This window comes from Pholis gunnellus (assembly GCF_910591455.1).
Source record: "Pholis gunnellus genome assembly, chromosome: 18".
Taxonomy (NCBI): Eukaryota; Metazoa; Chordata; class Actinopteri; order Perciformes; family Pholidae; genus Pholis; species Pholis gunnellus.
The window spans coordinates 11,674,637-11,696,722 of record NC_136545.1 but is presented as its reverse complement, the minus strand read 5'-3'; the positions used below and the strand labels follow the sequence as shown (position 1 = coordinate 11,696,722).

Genomic DNA, 22,086 nt, shown 5'->3' with positions numbered 1-22,086 from the left:
GGCATGGGAAACCGACACGAAATGTGTTCATTTTGTTTACCTTCTTCAACAGCAGGAGTCAGGTTTCAGACATCCATGTTGCGTATTGTGGAGTGAGTAACACACATACAAAAGCAGCCGCAGTATAGATACATACTTTCTCCATTCCCACCGTATCCTGCTCAGGCTCATGGGATTGGAGGGTTTATCTCAGCATGCATTGAGGTAAATGCTAGGAATCAACTCTCCATCACACAGAGCATTCAAGCCATCTGAAATCCACACAGACACCGGCACCGCAGCCTGATTAGGATTCAAACTGGAGCTGCATGTGAAACTGAACCCAACCGTATGAACCCTATCACCTGTCACAGGCTTGTCGGGTATCCTGTCCTCTCTCCGTGTGACAATTGGAGCAGCGGTCTCATGTTTTCAGACCTAGATCAGAAAGATGTTAGAGTAACTGTGACTATACATAAGAAAATGTCTGAAATAAAAAGATTTAACCAACTTAAAAACGGTCTATTTTCGTTAGTACCCAAATCAATCAATCAGTCCTCTCTTGAATGTAGCTGCTGTGATGCCGATGCGCTCTGACAGGTGTCAACAAGGAGCAGGTGGGGCCTGTTGGCTCCAGTAAATGGTTGTTGTGGTGTGAATGGCCCAAGCAGTGTGTCAAATTCGTTTCGCGTAATCTGTTAATCTGGGGGCGTGTCTCGTTTAAACCAAGGACCCCTCTCGGTGGTAACCACGCCCAATCAGCTGTTTCCTCAAATGCACCGAAGCTCACGGGAAAACTTTCCCCCGCTCCTGCCCAGTCTCTACCCTGAACCGATGGTAGACTTTCGCCGCGTTTTGTCCCTGACTTTTGGTATCTGTGCGGCGTTAATCCAGCGAGGAGTGGAGTCAGAATGTCCCTGGCGGATCAGCAGTGGTGTCCCACAAGCGTCCAGGTAACGGTACAGCAAGCCAGAGGCCTCAGGGTGAAGGGGAAGAGCGGCACGAACGATGCGTACGCGGTCATGCAAGTGGGCAAGGAGAAGTTTCAGACCTCGGTGGTGGAGAAGAGCGTGGCGCCGGTGTGGGGGGAGGAGGCCGCCTTCGACCTGCCGCCGCTGCTGCTGCTGCACCAGGACGGCGGAGGAGGCAAGGAGCGCTGCACGCTGCACGTCCACGTCCTGCACCGAGCCCTGGTGGGTCCAGACAAACTGCTGGGACAGGCTGTCGTCAACCTGCTGCAGCTCAGCGAAGACAAAACCCGCAACAAAACCGAGTAAGTCCCCACAGCAGGAAGTTCTAAGGTCATAAAAAGAAAGAAAGAAAGGATGGATGGATGGTTTGAGAGGGCAACCAACCGTTGTTGTACAGATTATTGTCTGGGTTGTGTGGTCCATGTCAGCAAGTAGCCAAACTGTTCATCACAAAGTCCCAGAATGTCCAGACATGTCTTGATTTCTTCGACCAACAGTCCAAAACCCAAATGTTCTCAGAAAAGCAGAAATCACATTTAAAAAAACTGGACCAGTTGCTGAAACGTCTTGTCAATAAACTAATAAATTACTACTATTTAAACTTCTACCAAACAAATGGCTTTAACTCAAATGTAACGGAGGCAGCATTGAGCGTGTCTAATGGTGGGGTAGCCCAGTGGTGTAAAATAAATCATTCTATTGAAGCTCTTTGAGGAATTAAATGTTCCTGCAGTTGAGCCTGAGGACAGAAAACGTATTGCTTATGTTAAAAAAAACAGTTTCTCTTTTTTTTTATTTTTAAACAAAATAACCCACGTGCAAATCACTGCATTTTTAAGTCCGGGCATCAGATGCACTGTTATGTCCTGTTGGTTCTTCCTAGTCCTCTGAATACATGACTGTGTTCTATGCAATATGCAAGTTTACGTGAAATGTTACTCTTTGAATGTAAATGTGGAAAACATGGGGGTGAATTAAATGAACACAGAGTAGCTTTGATTTTCATCTGCGTCACAGTGGAACAACTCATGGTTGCTGGTTCTGTCAGTCATACTGCAGCTTTGTGGTCTTGCAGGACAAAACTCCATAATCCATATTAAATCCTTTTTAATAATTACAAACTGTTTGTTTTTTTAAAGTATGCAGCATCTGTAAAAACAGATTGTTGCCAAAGGAATATCTTTCCCTTAATTTGTGCGTTTGAAAAGACTTGTTGGAAGCGAGTTCCTGGGATATTTGCACCTTTTTGCCACGGAGGTGAGGTATTTGAGCACACAGAGTCATGCATCACCACACACACACACACACACACACGCACGCGCACGCGCGCGCGCGCGCTTTGGTGGGTTTGACTTCTGAATGTTGCTCACTCGCTCCGGTGCAGTTTAAGGGATTTGTTCCCCTGGCAGCAGCCTACAAGGAAGCCAATCAGCGTTACATACTCAGGCGAAAGACGCAAGTCTTTCAGTGGCTGAACTTGTCAACAACGGACAGTTTCCCCTAAAGAAGACCCAGACTTCACCTCACTATACGCCCAATGAGGAAAAAGATAAAAACATGAAGCTTTCAGATTCTCCATTATACCGCATTCACCCCCAAAATAGGTGAAGTAATTAACTGCAGCCAACAGGTTTCATGGGCCTTGCCGGTGCTACTGTATGGTCTCGGTGATGGCAACTATACCTGCTCCTTTTCAAGCAGAACAGATGCTCTTCAGTCAGTTTTAAAGAAGAGGTGTAACATTTTAATTCAAGATGTCCTTGTTAAAAGGTGTAAAAACCTTCCAGCCGTATCTGTAGGTCAGCGAGAATAGAAAATGTTTTGTTGTGCTAAGCTGTTTCTGAGAATTTTAGTCCCCCACCATGTGACCGGTATTATACAAAAGCCTAAATACATACACACACACTTCCTTCTCCCACCTTTTCCAGGTTTTGCTTGTTGTTATTTGGGTTTGTCTGCTCCGTTTTTAAGTCTTGGGTCATCGCATGAATTGCAATGTAGTCCATAGCAAGGCTAGATTTGATGTTCATTACTGCTCATGTTTTGTTCATCATCAAACAATATAGATATGCTTTCTGTTCATGTTTCAGCAAACCTTTTATAAAACAGAGCAGGCTGTCAACCTGCTTCAGTGAAAAATCCATAGTTGAATCAGATCTGAGAGCATGAAATAACCATTTGGCCAGAAATAACTTTTCATACCATTCTGCCTGCCTATGGCTATTGTCCAACTCCCTTGGCGTGCTAAGCTGACCTTTACCTGGCTGTACTCTGCATTTTTGATCGTACATGGTTTTGTGTATAGTTTTGTGAGGATTTCTTACCCCAGAAAATATTTTGTTTGTAAAATCGGCAAACCTAGCTGGTGTTGAGTAATGCTCAACTTCGATTTCTGTTGATCTTTCTCTGTGAGCTCGGGGAATGCACCTTGACTCTAAGGGCTAAATCCTGCTTCAGCCTCACATTCCTGACTGTTTTTTATCTATGAAAGGCAAACAATAATGGCAACAGACGGTCTTGCAAGGTCAGTTTTTCTGAGCAAGACCACTGTGTTCTGTGGCGAACTACAATGGACAAACCTGTTACATGAGCTGCCAGTATAGACTACAACAGCTCTACTGTTTGAGGGACATGGTGTTTGCTGAATTCAGTGAAAGCAGTTAGTCCACCAAGTTCTAATCTTTGAACATGTGTTGCCTGCTAAAGAAGGAGCGGCTGGTAGTAAAGTCACTCAGAAGTATTCAGGAACTTTTAGACGGAACAGGTGGGAATGAACAGAATTCATAGACATTTATTTATTAACTGAACCATATACCTGTGCTTTTTTTTTCTTTCTCTAAAAAATGTGAAAAAAGCCTATTTTCTAACTTCAACTGTCAGCTACAAGGGCATTATAAAACCCACATCAGTGAGGCTATACTGACACGCTGAATGACATTTTATTGAAGTGCTTCTTTTATCAAAATCTGCGGTCAGGCCTGAGATCACCTGAAGTGTGAAAGCCTGGATACAGAAGAGAAATGGGACCTCGGATGTAAACAACCTCATACCACATAGCAGCATTATAGTGTGAAGATTTTATGGCACGTCTCTGTCGCAGCTTCTGTCCAGCATTTTGCCATTTGAAACCGCTTCACTGCTAGTTCATCTTTCCTTGACATAGCAATAGTATTGTGATTTAGTTTTGGTTAGAAAGTTTCTTTGCACAGGTCTTCCTTTTGGCTTCTCTGACTCGTGGGGTGTGGGTTGATGCAATGAGCCCGGGACGGTTGTGGTCCTTGGACATTGTCACTGTTGAGTTGTTTTACTCACTCCGGCAGCTCTTTTGGCCCACACACACAGCTGTGCCCTGTGATAAGAAAGGCTTGAGCCAGGCAGTCTTATCAGTAGTTCAGGCTTCACAAGGAAGGATGTGTGTGTGCAGAAAGTAGAATATATCTACAAAATGTTGAGTCATGCATTATCATCCTCTGTGCTGTACAGCAGAACACTGTCAACTCTTCACACGGGTGTGAGATTAGAGTTTAAAGGCATCATCATTATTATTATCATACAGTCCCCGTTAAGTGAAAGTCACTTTTAATTCCTCACACTGCTTACGACCCCAACCAGCTAACGCCCAAACACTTTTGCAACTTCCCCTCTGTGTAAACTGAACTAGCTGTCTTCTCTTTTTTTTGTTACTTCATGTGGGACGTATTTGTGTACATGTGGTGTCAGCAAAGTAAACTAGTTGTTCAGGGTTGTGAATAAACTCTACATTTCAGTATAGTATACAAAATTACATTCATAACCAAACTCCAATAGTATACTATGCTATACTGACACTACATTCTAAATACTTTTTTACAAATTACCCAATTACTAATACTATCATACCATACTGTGCTATACTAGGGTGCAGTAAAGCATACATTGGTTCATTAATTACACTCCTACTCGTACAATATTGTAATATAATATACTATCTGGTACAGTATAGTATGTTGCACTAAACTATGACATTATTTAAAAAATAGTTGGTTTTTAATTACCGGTAACAATGGATTACATACTTGTATGTGAAAGGGTTTGCTCATTATCAACATAGTGAAGCTTTTAGTAGCTGAATAGTTAGATACTGTATTTCCATCAGGTGTTGGTGGAGACCAAGAACGCCTACAGAACACTTTCTACATTTGCATGATGAATAAACGCAATAGCTTTCTAACGGTGTATTGTTGAAGGACATTCATCAGGCAAATCATGAAGGAGTCCCTCAGTGGTATATTTATAATGTCAAGGCTTGAAATTTGCAGATCACATCCCATTACTCATAAGCAGTGTGGGAGGCAGGGGAGCTGAGACTGCAGTCTCACTTATTTGTCAATTTCCAGGAAAAGAAATTTCCCTCCCTTCTTCATTTGTTTGTGCAACACATCTGAAGCAGTGCTGAGGGTGAATCGCAGCATCATATCTTATTCTGTACCACCAAAAAGACTATATTGTGTCTATATTTTATATATATTGCATCTCACCTTTACTCAACCTTTACTTGCGCTTTCTGTTTTTAAAAGCACATTATAATAACCAAATCTGTTTATTTTGAAGGTAACTTTATTAATTCTCATTGCAAAAACAGACACACACACACACACACTCACATTTTCACACACACACACAGAAATTCACCCACGGGCCCCTTCCTCATTTCCTCATTTCCCCAGGAATCCAGATTTCAGTTGGAGTTGTTTGTTCAGTGGTGAGCTGACCTCAGATTTCTGCCTGATAGGCACTTTATATGCTGACTGCTTCTTTTCGTTGTTCTGTTAAAGTATTCCACTTATTCTGAGACCCTTCTGTCGGTATTGGGCCATGACTCTTGAGCTTTGGAAAGCTGGCACAACCTCAGTGGATATCTTAATGACTTGGTTTAGGTTTTTCGACATGTTTTTACAAGACTTGCATTTTAAGACGCTAGTGTAAGGTTGTAACCAGAGTTTATATCCATATAGTATTTTATTGTCATGATACACTTAAATGTGGTGGTTGTTTAAAACGTGATGATGAGTTTTATAGCAGATTGGTTTCCTGTGAACATGACCAGTGTAAGTATTGTGAGAAGAGACTCATCTTGTAAGATTAAAAACTCCGTCCTTCAAGGGGCCGACTTGAGGCCTAGTGGGTCATCAGAAAGCCTGCTGGATATAAGTCTATGCTACAAATCTGGTCCTAAAGTTGTGCATTTTATTAAGAGCTGAGACATTGGATGAAAACATGCATAAAGGCTCTCAAAAAATTGGTGAAAAGAAGTATACACACAGTACAAGCATTCATAACATGAGAGGCTGTCACAGGCAGAAGAGTGTTATTATTGTTATTTTTAAAACTTTCCTTCGTGGTCAGTTTGCTGGTTGTGCTTAGATCCACAGACTTTCCAAAAACATTCACGTGGCTGCTGAGTCACACTCCATTTGCTACGGGATGGATAATAGTTTCCACCAAGAAGCTGACGAGGTCTAAACATCAGCGTACTGTTCATGAATCTGTCTTTTAGTGTCTGATGCGTTTCAGTCATTCAGTAGATTACATTACGGTGAATAATAGTCTGCAACACCTTGTTATTGCGGTAAGTGTGTGAAGCAATAGATCTTAAAAGTTAGTAAAGGTATTTAAATACAGAAAAGACAGTATTTTAATTGTCTTGCTTTATAGAGTTTCAGCTAATATTTTAGTTGTCCAACCTGCAACCTTTTCCTTGTTACTTTTTTGTTTGTTTTATTATCAATCTCATAGCATTCCTTTCAGCTTAAAAGCTCTAAAACCCCTCTGTACTGTACACCAGCAGCTAAAGGGTCAACTCTCAGGAGTTTGTAGAGACCAAAAACCGAGTAAGAGTGAGTGAATACTGGACTTGCATTCGGGATAACAAAATCAAGCTGAAATGAATGATTATGTTTCTCTTTATTGGCTGGATTTGTAAACGTTTACCAAATCAACTTTAAAGGTGAATTTGTCTTAATTTCACTGCCCTCAAGTTGCCAGAAAATCCTCAGGTCTAAGAATGTTTTTTTTTTTAACCTCAGAGGTCCAACACTGAAACGAAGTCATTGACATCCAGAATAACGTATAGACTGTTTTCTTTACTTTTGAAATAATGTTTGCACAATTAATCAGACATTTGGGAATTATATCGCTTAACATGCATTCAAAAAAACGTTATTCTAATGAGATGCTTCTCTTTTAACAGATGGTTTAAGTTGCTGGACAAGACTGGCAAGGCAGACAAAGACCGAGGAGAGGTGCTTTTGGACATCCAGTTCATGAGGAACAACATGACTGGCAGCATGTTTGACCTCTCTGCTACCGGCAAATCCAGATCTCGCCTGGGCAAGTTCAAGGACAAAGTTCGTGGCAAGAAAAAGGAGTCTGACGCGGCGTCTAACGTGGTGCCATCCTTCAGCCAAGTCCTGACAGACAGCGACGAGGAGGGGGACGGTGAGGTAGCAGCGGGCAAGGGCGATAAAAAGAAGAAACATAAGATGAAGTCTTTGTTTTCCCACAAGTCTAACCTGCAGAAGAACATGTCTCAGTCCATGACCGTTCTGACAGCAAAGAACCTCTCGCTGAGCGGCAGCCAGTCGTCTGGTCTAAATGTGGATCCCTCTGAAGGTCGGGAGCAACAGTTTTCAAAATACTTCATCACCACTATTAGTATTTTCTCTTGTACACTGTCATTAAATGCATGTTGACTTTCCCATGTCCCTCCAGGTAAAAAGAAGTTCAAGTTCCTGATGCATAAACGCTCAAACAGCTCAGACGGCAAAGATGCCTCCTCCGGTAACCAAAAACAAGGCGCTGCAGAACAGAGTAACGTGTGCATCAACGGCAGTCATGTCTACTGCGACGAGCCGCCGCCCCGGGCCTCTCGCACCAACTCAAACTTCAGTCTGACCAGTTCAGGCCACGGATCCATGGAGGACGTCCCTGAAAGCTTTCCTTCATCTGTTGATTCACTGAGGGCGGTGAGGCAATATTCACCATGGACAGAAGAAGAAGAGGAGGAGGAGCAATTAGAAAACACAAAAGAGGATGAGGGTCAGCTAAGAAGGGAGGAAGAGGAAAAGATTAGGATGGAGGAGGAGATGAGGAGAAAAGAAGAGGAAGAAGAGAGAGTTGGGAGAAAAGAAGAGCTTGAGAGGTTGGCTGATGAGAAGAGGAGACAAGAGGAGGAGGAAAGGACTGAAGAAGAGAACGTTAAAAGGGAGGAAGAAGAAAAGATTAGGAGGGAGGAGGAAGAGAGGAGGCGACATGAGGAAGAGGAGAGGGTAAAGAGAGAACAAGAAGAGCGTGAAAGATTGGTAGAGCAAAAGAGGAGACTACAGGAACAAGAAAGAAGTATTGAAGAGGAGAGAGTTAGAAAGGAGGAAGAGGAGAGGATTAGCAGGGAGGAGGAGAGGGTTCTTGAAGAGATGAGACGAAAGGAAGAGGAGATGGTGAGAAGGCAAGAAGAAGAGGAGCGAGAAGAAAAGAGGATTGAGGAACAAGAAAGGAGGCGAAAGGAAGAAGAGGAAAAGATTAGGATGGAAGAGGAAAGGGCTCGGGAGGAGAGAGAAGAGGAAGAGGAGAGAGTGAGGAGACAAGAAGAGGAGCGAAAATTAGCAGAGGAAAAGAGTAGACTGGAGGAAGAAGAAAAAAGGATTGAAGACGAGAGGATCAGGATGGAGGAGGAGATGGCTGAGGAAGAGACGAGGAGACGAGATGAAGAGGAGATAAGACAAAAAGAGAAGCTTGAAGAACAAGAAAGGAGGCAAAGAGAGCATGAAGAAAGGATTAAGAAAGAAGAAGAGGAGGAGAAGGCTAGGCGGGAAAAGGAAGAATGTGAGAGATTGGTTGAGGAAGAAAGGAAAAGGATTGAGGAAAAGATTAGACGCAAGGAAGAAGAAAGGATAAGGGTAGAGGAAGAGAGAAGGAAGGAAGAGGAGAGGGTTAGGAGGCAAGAAGAAGAGCGTGAGCAGTTAGCAGAGGAGAAGAGGATACTAGAAGAACAAGAAAGGAGAATTGAGAGAAAGCAAAGGGAGGAAGAGGAGATGATCAGGAAAGAGGAGAAGAGGATACTAGAAGAACAAGAAAGGAGAATTGAGAAAGAGAGAAAGCAAAGGGAGGAAGAGGAGATGATCAGGACAGAGGAGAAGAGGAGACTAGAGGAAGAGGAGAGGGCTCAGAAAGAGAAGGAAGAATATGACAGATTGGTAGTAGAAAAAATGAGGCAACAGGAACAAGAGAAGAGGAAGATTGAAGAAGGGGAGAAAATGAAAAGGGAGGAGAGGATTAGGAGGGAGGAGAAAGCTGAACGGGAGAGGGAAGCAGAGGCCAGAAAGCTGGAGAAAGAGAAGTTGACAAGAGAAGCAGAAGAGCTGAAGAGGGACAACAAAGCTAAACACAAAACTGTAGGGAAGAAACCTGCAGTGGCTGTGGAAAGCCCTGCAGAAGTCATTTCTACTAATCCGTTTGATGAAAACTTTTCCAATAATCCTTTTGAGGAGATTCCTGACTCACCTGCTGGACCCGACAGCTGCACGACCACGGTGCCAACTGTCCAGCAAAGGTTAGAATTTACATACAAACATAAAGTCAGTCCACTACCTGTAACATGTGCAGGAAACGTTATCTGAATGTAGATTATCTTTTGTTTTTCGGTCAGTCACATCAACAGTTCCTCTCGGCACTTCTCTTTTTAAAACGCAGCCCAAAGCTGACACCGTCATGAAACTTTCATAGCTTTGTGTGTTGGGGTTGGTAGAGAGTGCATGCGTGTGTGTGTGTGAGCAAGGATATGTTTCTTTTGTCAACTGAGAATCGAGGCTCATTGCACAGTCTCACCTCATTAAAGCAGGTGGCATAGGAACAGGGAGTAATAATGACTTGAAACCTTGGGTAATTACTTTGTGAGTGACAGTGAAGCTTGGTGATCTCAGGATGGTATTTTCTTGGTATTTTCGAAGATTTTATTCTTTATTATATCTCTACATCACATTTTTTTTTAAGTGAACATTCTTTGTTCTCTAATGTTTCGACACAAGGTTTTACTAGATTTTAATATCTTAAATCTCAATTTCAACACTCGAGAAAAGTTATCTTTTGTTTTCACGAGTATTCAACAGTATGCTTTTAATTTCATGAAGTCTGTGTCTCTCTTCCAGGGTTCAATCTGCAGCGCCGTCGGTAGGAAGCGAGCCCGTTTCCTCTGATGAAAAGGATCCTATTAACGCTCAACGGGAGAGGCGACCGGCTCCTCAGCCTCCAGGAAGGAATCCAGCTGAGCGACAGAGTCAGGGGGAGCAAGACGGAGCTACACAACATCTGGCACAAATTAACAAGAAGAGCAAAGACAAAGACATCAAAACCGTCAGCGTTCTCCCTCGGCGCTCGGTGCAAATGATCGCTCCTCTGAGTAGGTCTCCCACAGAGACGATGAACTCGCAGAGCTTGACGCAAAGTTGTGCCGCCAAAGAAACATCAAATGTAGCGAAACACGGTAAACGTACTGCTCCGCCTAGACCTCGATCTGTGGAAGAAGGGCCGTCATCTGACCAAAAAACAGCCCCGTCTTCTGACGACAACATTCCCCACGAATGTGGCTCAGAGGCAAAACAAGTCTCTAGCGTTTATGGATTGAATCCCTTTGAAGAAGATGAAAATGCAGCCCGAGATGATTCAACCACCTCTGGTAATACTGGTTCAGTACAACGGCCTCCAGTCGCTGATAAAGACACCGCCTCTCAAACAAAAATCAAATCCTCAAAAGCCCGCGCTCCTCAACTTCCTGCAAAGATAGCCGCCACGTCGAGCACTTCGATCAACCAAAACACTGAGGGAGGCCATGTTACAGGTGGTACAGGTGGTACAGGTGTGACTGTTACCGGTGTAACCCACACATGTGACCCTGCGTCAGAGGCCGTAGATCCTGTGCGTGTCCAGGAGGCTCCGCTCCAAGAGTCCCAGCCGGCGCCAGTGCAGAGTGCTGGGGAGGACGCAGGTGGGAAGAAGGTGGGGCCGCCGCCCAAAACTTCACGCAGGTGAGGCGGTTCAGACCCTCAACAGAATATTTATATAACTCATCAATCTCCTCATATGTTATAGATCACACACACACCAAATCATGACTTTCATAAAAAGAATCATGACGCCGCACATTCCTAATGTAGAGTCTTCTATGAATCATTCTTTATTCATACTCGTTCATTATCCATCTTTGCTTGTATTATTGATTATCTTGTATCTGATACGGTCGGTGTGGATGACTGAGCTTGCAGCGATAATACAAACTTATTCAGTTTGACTCGTGATTGCTAAATGGTTGCTAAAATGATACAGCTTTAATACTTAGTGTTGTTTCCTTTTAACTCCCATCCAGTTAATACCTGCATTGTTCTTTCTTTTTTTGGTTTTGTCATTGCAGGCTTCAACCCGTCAAACCTCTTAATCCTTTGAAACAGCAGTCTGTTTCAGTCGTTCAAGGGGTTAAAGATAACCGCTCCACAGGCATCCTTTGTGACGTTCAGGTGAAAACGAAGGTATTTCTTATTTTTAACCAAACCTTTTATGGTGGTTAAAGGATTTTCTATCTCTAAATTAAACAAGGAAATAATCTGTGTTATATGTAAATGCTTGTTCATCAAATAGCATCTTAATATTCTATTATATGTTAGTATAATATGTTACATATTCATGTTTTATGTACTCTCACAGGTAAATGACACTGGGACGAAAGGGCCCTACTCGCAGCTGACTCAGGGGGAACTCATCTCTCTGGTGCTCAAACAAGAAAAGCAGCTGTCGGAGAGAGACAAAAAGATATCCGAACTGGAGCAGTACATCGACAACTTGCTTGTGCGGGTCATAGAAGAGAAACCAAGTATTCTGTTGTCCCTGAACGCTCTGAAAAAAGCTGCCTAGGTGGATTCACAGCTGATCCTTTATCTCCTCTGTTCCTAATCGGTTCAGACCCAGTAATCTGACAGTACCGCAACCAAAACTTAAAAATACTTGTGAATTACATTGTGAAAGGTAGCTGGAGTAAATGTTTGGATTTACAAGGTTTCACTATATTGGCAAATCAATAATAAATTTAAATATATTTTGTAAAAGACATCTTGCAGAAGCTTTTGCAGGTTCAACTAAAATCTTTTTAATTGGGGGATTATGTCAATTTGCAATCAAAGATGTTAATGAGTACAAAGATAATCTACATTTTTCTAAATATTTAGCAATATTTCTTGACACTTTACTGCATAATGTACATGTGTGATGTTCTTACAATTGTTTCATGTTGAGAATTAAATTCTTTCCAGAAATTACTTGCCAACAGGACCTAATTACTGAATAGTTTTTTAATGGTAAAAAAAAATATTAATTATAAAAAGCAACTTTTTCTATTGACTGTTAGCTTCCTGTACTCTGGAGATATCTTCAGTGTGAAGAACGGCCTTCTTTTACTGTCCAAACCATGGACTAGTTATGTAGATAATAATTCTTGCTCTTGTACTGAATGTCAAAGTTTACATGAGTCTAACCCCCAAAAGGCACTTTACTCTTCTTACACTGTCAACATGATGTTCACTGAATTATCACTGTGTTATGTATTAAAATATGCAAAATTAAATAAAGTTCTTTCTTTTTCTGATAAACAGACAGTTTGCCATTCCTGATCATTCGTCTCTATCTCTGTAGTTTTGTGTGCTCTTTGGGATTTACTATATATTCTATTTTTTTCCCTCATATTTTAATTTTCCTCCAAATCAACTATCTGTCCTCATTTCAAACTGTTTCTAATATTTACAACTGAGAGCTTTCTTAATAATTTAGGATTTCATCTCTTCAAAAATAAATCTATTTTCTAGACTTGTTTGCCATATTCCAGTGTCTAACATTGTGTAATGTAGGCTACAGTAAATCAGATGTTAAGACAATAGTTTTATTATCAGTGAGTAATGAGCATATGTAAATTAGATAAATGTCCTTGATTGACTACTGGTGTGCACAGGCTATATTTATCTCAGGACCAAGCGGAAACTTCGACACCCGAACGTTTGTATCTACCCGGACACATTATATGCGCCCCCCGGCGACGTTCACTGGTCGTTCCGCAGCTGTTTACAGTTTCTTCATGCTAATATCGAGCCCATCAGTGTAATTGCAGGTGTTCAAGCTAGTCACCTGTTTCGTATTGTTAACGGTTGTCTTTCCGCTGTCCTGCACGTGGGGTGCAGGTCATTTTTAAAGATGTCTCGTGCAGGTTTGAGCTGCCCGGGCTGCGGCTCCTCAAACGTTGTGGATGATGATCTGTACTGTCAGGCGCAGCTGGTGTGCGTGGACTGCGGCGCTGTGGTGTCCGAAGAAAATCTGGCCTGTGAAAGAGAGTACGTCGGAGGTTCAGGTATGTCACGTTGCATGAGTTAAGGAGGAAGTTATCCCTGAATTGTGTTTGTGCTCACAGTCACTGAAATCACGTTTAAAAGTTTATTATTTTAGATGTAACGACAAAACTGCAACGTTTAAACTCGCCCTGCATAAATGCAACACACGTGCGAATATATGGGGGGAACAATGGGCTCGTTCGCGATGAACCAGGCCTGCGCAGAATCGATCACCGGCGATAGATTTGTGTCCACTTGCATGACCCCAGTGCATGATGGGAAACGCCTGGCTGTGTCCGGATCAAAGAGCTGATTGGCTCTTAGATTTGACAACAAACACCACGTTTTGTACAAAATCCAAATTTTCTGTGTAATTGTAATATGTAATACTCGATTGATAATAATAATAAAGCTTATTTATATAACGCGTATCAAAGCGAGCAGCAAAGTGTTTCACAGGCAGACATAAAAAGAACTAAAGATAGTATACAATAAAGATACAAGCACGTTTCCACATAAATATATATTTACAAACTAACAAGAATAAACCCGAACGAGGTCTGTAAACTACAAGTAGCCAACAGATCGGATCTAACAGGAAGTAACTTTCTGTGAAATGCTACGCAGCAATAGCCTGATTAAAACTGATTATTTTTAGGCTTATATTGGCATTTGTGAAGAGGAAAAGATCTTATTAAACAACGATACAATAATATCTCTTTACCTTATCGCTCTCTCTCTACTTCTACTGTGGTCAAACCAAAATATAGTTTTAGAGAATTAGACTATTTTGGTTTGGGATCAGGGGCGTAAAGTGTTTGTTTTCCGGATATCAGACAGAATTGTCAACTCGTTCCACTCTGTTCCCATCTTCAATCTGACATTGTCTCCACTAATAGATTCCCATGGAGGATGGGGGAGGCGGGGGGGGTCACAAGAGACCCACGCATCTGTCTGAGTTTTATTTAATTTGTCATGCCATGACAACACATCTCACCTGCAAAGTTTTGTGACACATCTTGTGGTGACAGACGGACACAAACACCAGACTAAGTACTCTGAACCGCCTCTGTGGTAGTTCTGCTACAGTAGGTGTCCTCAGGACCACCAAGATGTTACTATGACACACACACACACACACACACACACACACACACACACACACACACACACACACACACACACACACACACACACACACACACACACACACACACACACACACACACACACAAGGGGAAAACAATACCAGCGTCGCTGTCACGGCTAGTGATAATAATGAATCTTGAAGCATACCTCCTAAGATTTTTTTTTTTTTTTTACTAAACAAGACACTCAACCTTTGAAAAAAGCAACTTTCCAGTGCTTTGTGGTGAGTCAGCTCAGGGTCCGAACGGCTCAGAGAAACTTTAAAAAGCCGCTCTGTTTGAATAATGATCTGTGCCGTTTGTGTAAAGTGAATCAGATGAGTTGACTCTTACACCAGGTTGTACAGAAAGATATAGTTTAGTGTTTGTAAATTGTTAAATAGTATGGTGATAGGTGCATGTTGTGCATTACATTTTGTCTTTACTTATTTTTTATTTTTTTTACAGATGTCAGCTACAGCCGAACCACAGCTGAGACCAAGAGGCCATGTATGAACCTGATAAAAGGTGAGATCTTCTCTCTGAGGGGAGCTTGTTAGAGATATTGTTATAGTAGCTCTTCTATATATATATATACACACACACACACACACACACACACACACACACGGGTGATCTTGCTTCTCTCACACGCTCGTATCTCTTTGTTACACCTCTTCAGGTCTTCAACGTGTGAAAGCCATTTGTCGGATTCTCCGGGTCAACAGTGATATCGAGAAGCTGTCGCAGACCTATTTCAGCCAGGCTTATGAGCACGGAAGTTTCATAAGAGTGAGCCTCCGGAAGAAGGATGCTCTGGCTGGCTGCTGTGTGCTCGTATGCTGCAGATTGCATCATTGGCCCATAACCATGGGAACCATCAGCTGCCTGACGGATACCGACCCGAACGCGGTGGGAGTGATTTACCAAGAGATGGTCTCGATTCTCAAAATCGAGGCTCCGACCTTCAACGTCATTGATGTGATGGAGGCCCACAGTCACGAGTGAGTGAAGGACAGAGGTCTGAACCTCAACTTATTTTTTACATTGTACAATAAAGCAACATTTAAATAACGGCTCATTCTGACCAATCCAAACACCGGCATCCATTCTCATTTTCCTCTGTTACTCAGATGAGTCTCATGTCATAGAAAACTGACTGGTTGTTGTTATTAATTCTGTAACCTGTAGTAGTTTAAATGTCCCACGCTATACTGTAAATTGCTCTTGATTCCCATCGACAGGCTCACTTAGCTTTTATTTACAAATGTTCACAAGTGGGTGGGATCAGTCTTATTTGTGGTTTTGTTAAGAGGTTGATCTTTCAGAAATTTAAATGTTGAATTAGCTGGAAAGTTATCGGACAGAAAAGAAAACAAACTTCAACAAAATTCATTCACAAGAAGTGCTTTAAATGATACATTTCTAAGACTTACTAAAAAAACATTTTTTTCCCCTCTGTCAGTTACAAAATTAGCTCGCTTCACGTTCCTGAAGAATTGGCTGAGAACCACAAGGACTTGACCCAACGCGCCGTGGAGCTGGTGGAGCTGGCGGCAGATGCCTGGGTTGTGACTGGCCGTAGACCCCTACCCGTCATGATGGCCGCCATCTATCTGTCATGGCAGTCCTTAAAACCCAACAAGCACCGCTTGAAATTAAATCTGCACAAATTCTGTCAGCTTGCCAAAGTGAATAAGCACCAGCCTGCTCTGAAGAGGATAACAGAGATGAAGGAGGTGCTGTGTAAGCTGGGTAAGGAGATTCCCTGGGTCCGGGAAGCGGTGACGCCGGACAATATTGTCCATCAGGTGACGGATATTCTGACGCACAGGTACGCGCTGCTCAGGAGGGCTCTCAGAACCAAAGAGGACGCCCTGCTGGCAGAGAGTCAGGCCAGCTGTGAGGAAACCTCTGAGCTTGTGGATCAGAATCCAAACGCATCGCCTGCGGAACAATGTGAACTGAGTGCTGAAAGGACTCGGCGACCGGGAGGCGATGACCCATGCGCGGTGGAGGAGCTGCACAGAGACACTCGGAAGAGCCCAGATCCAGCACCAAACTGGGGCAAGAGAGTGCTGTTTGCTCCCCCGTGTGTGGTCCACGCCAAGAAAAGGAGAGCGGAGCAGCGCGAGCTCAAGGATGTTACCGGAGATGAAGAAATCTCTGACAGTGAAATTGACTCGTACATCCGCACTCCTCGGGAAGCTCGAGAGTTTGTTCTGACGCAGAAGATGCTGTCTTGAGTGATGAATCATTACCCGCTGTGCCTCAAGATCCTCGTTCAGATAAGGATGCAGGTCCTTTAATTTCCATGAGAATTGGTTTCGCGATAACAGATGCTACAACCTTTTTGTATGTAGTTTTATGCAGTAAAAGATCGTACGTGTTTTTGCTGCTTATACTTGGTTCACTATCAAATAAAGTTGCGTTAAAGTCGTTAAAATTGATTTTGGTTTGAAGATCTCCACTTAAACTTTCTTTTAAAGGAAATGTATAATGGTAATAATAGAGTATAAATTACATTTTTGGTTTTGCACATCGTCCACATCACTTTTAAAAGTGCCCGATATCAAAACATTTACCTGGTTTAAAATGTGTGATGTTGGGGTCATTTATTGGTTTTGCATAATTAGACCAACATTTTATATAATAGGGCTTTATCTATATAACATATATATCTATATAAAATAACTCCTACAAAGGTTTTTAAGGTATTACTTCTCCATTACACATTCACTGAAAATGCCAGCATGACATTCTGAATATTAGCTGCGACTGACGACACTGTTAAAATCCATCTTTTCATTGCCAGAGTATGTGATGTAATTGTCAAAGCCCCTGGTATTTATGAAGAGTTTAATTTATTATTTCGTTTTTGAAAGCACTGAGCTCTTTTGGAATATAATTTAGAATACTAGTTAATGATTCAGTTCAGCCTCTTTATTTATATATATATATAGAACACAGAGGATATTCTACACATTCAGGCCCTCTCACTTTTTGATCCGATAGAAGCAGAATTGGGCTTATTTCACGGATGAACAACTGCAGAATTTAAATCATTAGACTGCAGGAAATTCACATCATTGTTGGCAAGCACCAAGCATGCTGAAACGATCAATAAATTCTCACATTGTTTCAATGTCCTAAACGGGTGTAGTTGATATGCATAACGCACTTCTGTCCTCCCTGTTATTTAATTAGTAAATTCAGCAACCACCCCCAAGTTGGATAGACTTTAATTTCATTACGCAGTCACATTGATCGGAAGCAGAGAGGTCATTCAATCTCTGTATTTTTACTCACAATTTACCACAGTGTGTTCGTACAGGCAACAGATCAGAGAACATACAGGTTATAAACGTCACATCACACGTCCTATACACAGTTTACACAGGAAGTTACAAGACAATACACCGTAAAACAGTGTGTGCACCCAAAAAAATGTGATCACAGAGTCCCTTCATGCAATCAGATGTTGATTTGAAAAGAGCAAAAATAAAGGCACATGTGTTTTACATTCTGCTGAGGTGGAGGTCAAATAATGACAGTAGAAACGTGTTGATTCTGTCAAGTTATCACTGCTGCAAAGATACATCTGTCTGCAGGAAGGAGACAAAAATGTGTATACAGAATAAGTGACTTGACGGCTATAATGCCAACTAAATAATGGAAGTGAAAATAAAAACAATCAATCTAGCTCATTTTGCATAAAATCTCAAGAAGCAATAGAAACGTAAGCAGAGAACACAAAGCAACACAGAGCCAACCACCACACAATGATTGTCTTTTTTTTTTTTACAGCTATATTATACACTGCTAATGCTGAGGTGCATATTCATCCACTACAGGTTTTAAGAAAATGAATGCCCGGGGGAACAGGCTAGTGAATAGTTCATTCCACAGAAAGGAGCTCCACGCCATTAGTGGAAAGAATCACATCTGCAGTTACCATTTCCAAAAAACTCATTTTGTGTTCATATCCAATACAGCTACACTTTGTTCAACATGCTTAACCGCTATCTAGCTTTTCTTAAGGTCATTTAAAAATGTATCCTCATTCCTTTGTTAAAGGAAATCCTCGTCTCTTCTGCATCCATAATGTTTGATCATTACATACAGGTCTGATGTGCAGCATATGTACGAGATACTGCATTAAGTATTTCAGATACACGAGCATTCATGTCTCCGCAGCTTTCTCAGTTTTATTGGCATAATTTGTGAACGTTTAATTAGCTACTGAGAGAAGTACATTTGTACTAAACTTGTATCTTTTAGCCAGGCTGTTTTTTTTTTATCTAACAGATTAACGACCTGGTTTTCCTGAAATCTGCTGTTGATATTAATTGTCCCCAGAGGATAAGTCAAAATGTTACAAGTGACCCTTTATTTCGTGAGAACATGCTTATATTGATGAAATTGGCAGATTGCCATGAATTTTACTGGGCAATGGGCACTCTCCTGGATTCTGAGGAGATGAACCCGTTCGGCTCTGGACCTTTATCGCAAAATACATCTAATGGCTGGATTGCAACAAAACGTATTGAAGTTCATGGTCCACAGAGGATGAACACCAATTGACTCCTGCCAAAGTTGTTACTTTTTTTTATTTCCTATGTAATATCTTTAAATTGACTGAACACTTTCATGCTGCCCAACAGATTGACCTCTCCTAAAGAGCCAATAGATTGTCTTCGTACACAACATTTACTAAACTAATGGCTGCATGTCCACGAACGTTTCTGTGAATTTTACTGGGTGCCAGAGGAGGAACTCCACAGCGCACTATTATACACAGTCTCCACTTGTACTCAAGAATCGGCAAAATTACACTGAAATAATGTCAAAGGATTCTCTTCACCGGGGTAATTACAAAACCACGCTGGCGGCGCAGTGATTTGCAGGCACTCCAATGCGATAATGACACATGAACATCTTCCGTAACTCGGTGCGGAAGCGGTCGTGTAGCCATGCGTAGAGGAAGGGGTTGCAACAAGATGAGCTCATGGCGCACAGGTGGCACAGCAGTTGGATGAGTAAAAAGTAGCGCTTGTTAATGAGGTGAATGTCAATGTCTCGCAGCACATTGAACACATGAATAGGAAGCCAGCACACCGCAAAGGCAGTCACCAAGAGCGCGACCAGGCGAAAGATCTTTCTCTTGCGAGCTTGTTGAGCTCCCGCCTGGTCTTGTGTCTTGTGGCCTGGCGCAACACACTTCCTCAGTTTGACTGTGATACAGAGATACGAGACAAAGACAGCGGACAAGGGCAGGACATAAGTGACCAGCAGGGTGCTGTATGCGTACGCGCGTCTTTCTTTCTCTTGACCCAACCAGAATTCCTCACAGATGGTGAAGCCTTCCCCTTTGAACTCCACGTGGTACGTGTGGGCGACTGCCGGAGCCACCAGCCCGCAGGACAGCAGCCAGATGCCGGTGAGCACGGAGGCACAGGTGGCCACAGAGGTGCGCTTCTTCATGAGATGAACTGTTGCATAATATCTGCAATAAAGACAGAGGAGTGCTTTATAATAAGGGTACAACACTCGCGTTTAATTAATGCATGTTGATCTAATATGAATGAGTGCGTGTTTTATAAGGGAAAATAGATTATTTAAATGTTAAATTAGTTAATCAGCTCTAAAAGTCACTGCACAGAATCTCAGAGCAGTGCATTTAGTTTACATTTTCAAAAGCAAAACTGGGGTTTTTTTCAGGTTAGAAGCCTCCGTTGATGTTGCTGTTCTCGGATCAGCTGAAATGAGATAAATGAACAATTTGAGGGCAGAAATGCAGAAGGGAGCTTTACTGTAGCCGTTTGAATTGTGAGTACAGTGAGCAGCAGAGAGGTGGATCTCAGGGGTCTACCGGGGGACATGTCTCTGCAGCACATTGTTCTGTCTGTGCACAAAGTGTAAAGCTGGATAATTGGATTTTGGTCTTTGCCCATCAGTCACATACTGCTGCAAGCAGCCCAAATTGTTTTGCATTTGGTCGTTCATGAATTCACAAATGATTTACAAGCTAGTTTTTACATATCAAAAATAAATGAGTTTGACTCATGCAGCTAGATGTATGATTTTTTATTATATGATTCATTTATAATTTAACTGTTAATTAAAGTTTATAATTTACCGATTCATTATATGAGCTAACAAAAACTTGATTATTGATATATATTACACAGAGGAGTCGTTACATCGTGTATTATGGCATACTAATCATAAGTAAAATTATTGTCATTCATTTATTAAGCATAAGTACTCAACCGTTCATAAGTGGTGTTATTTAAAGTGCAATATATATGCACATCTCCATCATTTCTAAATATGAATGAAAATGAATGACTGATAACTGTTTAATTTCCTGGTTGTCTAATCTCTGGCTTGTCAGTTACACCGTGAAGAGGATTCAAAGAAAGAAGGCCAAAAACAAACAAACTTTAAACAATTCAAAATGTCGCGTGGCGTCATTCCTGTAGTGCAGAGAGATCCACCCACCTGTCCACAGCAATGGCAGTGAGCGTGAAGACTGAAACGTAGACTGTGACTGGTTGGATGAGGAACACCAGATAGCACATCGGGCGGCCAAAAACCCAACCGTGTGGGTTGAAGGCGTAGGCGAGGGTGAAAGGGACGCAGGTCACACACATGAGCATGTCAGAGAAGGCCAGGTTTCCGATGAAGAAGTTGGTGACGTTGTGCATTTTGCGGGTTCGACATATGACATAGAGGAGCAAGTAATTCCCAAAGACGCCCACCACCACAATGAGCACATAGCAGGGGATGATGAGAGGCTTGAACGTCTGCAGCAGGGCCACATCTGCAAACTGGGAGGTGCGGTTGGTGGAGCTGTTCTGCACGGCAACCTCATAGATGTGTCCATCAGTCTGTTCTCCTGACACTGACGGCTGTGTGCTCCCAGCAAAGCCACTGTGATTGCCCTCCATGGCAGCAAAGCTCAGTCTGCCAGTATACCTGCACGGTCCAAAATACAAGTCATTTGCAGCTGTTAATACAACACATTAACAACTTCTCCAAATGTCAATTCAGTGTATTCAATCTAAGGTGCATGCATAATGTAGATGTAATTGTAAACAACATTCTGTTCGTGACATTTACAAAAATGGAAGACCATTATTGGATAATCATGCTTTTACCATCACATTCAGAGGCGAAGACCACATTATTGAAGGCTGTCTAATCACATATTTAAATGCACAATTTTGTGGATCTTCCACGAGGACATACAGTACTGTGTACAGCATCAGTGAAACATTTATTCTGACTGGGGTGCTGGATTTTCATGCATTTTTTTTAACCAATAAAATCTATTGTGTTACTTTGCTGATTATTATTGTCACAGTTAATTAGTGGAGAATGGCTTATGAGATAATGAAAGAAAGACTGTAACATTCTTTTTGGCATGAGATTTCTTTTAAATCTTCAGTGCAAAATCCCTTTAAAACAATGTGTTGAACTCTAAGCCAGGTGGCTGATGAAATGTCTGGAATTTGATTTCTCAATAACAAGAGAAGAACTGCTTTTTTAACTTCATATTGTCTTATATTTTTACTGTTTTTAGCTACATTCAAATCCCTTTTGTGA

At 41.9% G+C, this 22,086-nt stretch overlaps 3 protein-coding genes across 4 annotated transcripts; 2 read left to right on the top strand and 1 right to left on the bottom strand.

Moving 5' to 3' along the window:
• The first annotated feature begins 865 nt into the window (after nt 1–865).
• rab11fip1b (RAB11 family interacting protein 1 (class I) b) lies at nt 866–12,607 on the top strand. 2 transcript variants are annotated; one of them, XM_079178461.1, is made up of 6 exons: nt 866–1,252; nt 7,180–7,601; nt 7,701–9,537; nt 10,133–11,008; nt 11,392–11,494; nt 11,682–12,607. In XM_079178461.1, the coding sequence occupies exons 1-6, from the start codon at nt 891–893 to the stop codon at nt 11,886–11,888; spliced, it is 3,807 nt and encodes a 1,268-aa protein (XP_079034587.1). In that variant the 5' UTR covers nt 866–890; the 3' UTR covers nt 11,889–12,607. The 2 variants fall into 2 exon arrangements, with proteins under 2 accessions (XP_079034587.1, XP_079034586.1); XM_079178460.1 differs by having other exon boundaries at nt 11,392–11,506.
• A 498-nt stretch (nt 12,608–13,105) lies between these two features.
• On the top strand, nt 13,106–16,801 carry brf2 (BRF2 general transcription factor IIIB subunit). The gene is made up of 4 exons (XM_079178886.1): nt 13,106–13,368; nt 14,944–15,003; nt 15,158–15,479; nt 15,941–16,801. The coding sequence occupies exons 1-4, from the start codon at nt 13,215–13,217 to the stop codon at nt 16,719–16,721; spliced, it is 1,317 nt and encodes a 438-aa protein (XP_079035012.1). The 5' UTR covers nt 13,106–13,214; the 3' UTR covers nt 16,722–16,801.
• A 2,546-nt stretch (nt 16,802–19,347) lies between these two features.
• LOC306710536 (prolactin-releasing peptide receptor-like) lies at nt 19,348–21,548 on the bottom strand (the record flags this gene model as incomplete). The annotated part of the gene is made up of 2 exons (XM_079179152.1): nt 20,980–21,548; nt 19,348–19,981 (listed from the first exon to the last, which is right to left on the bottom strand). Exons 1-2 carry the CDS (start codon nt 21,426–21,428, stop codon nt 19,348–19,350), a joined length of 1,083 nt encoding a protein of 360 aa, XP_079035278.1. The 5' UTR covers nt 21,429–21,548.
• Between the last annotated feature and the right edge of the window lie 538 nt (nt 21,549–22,086).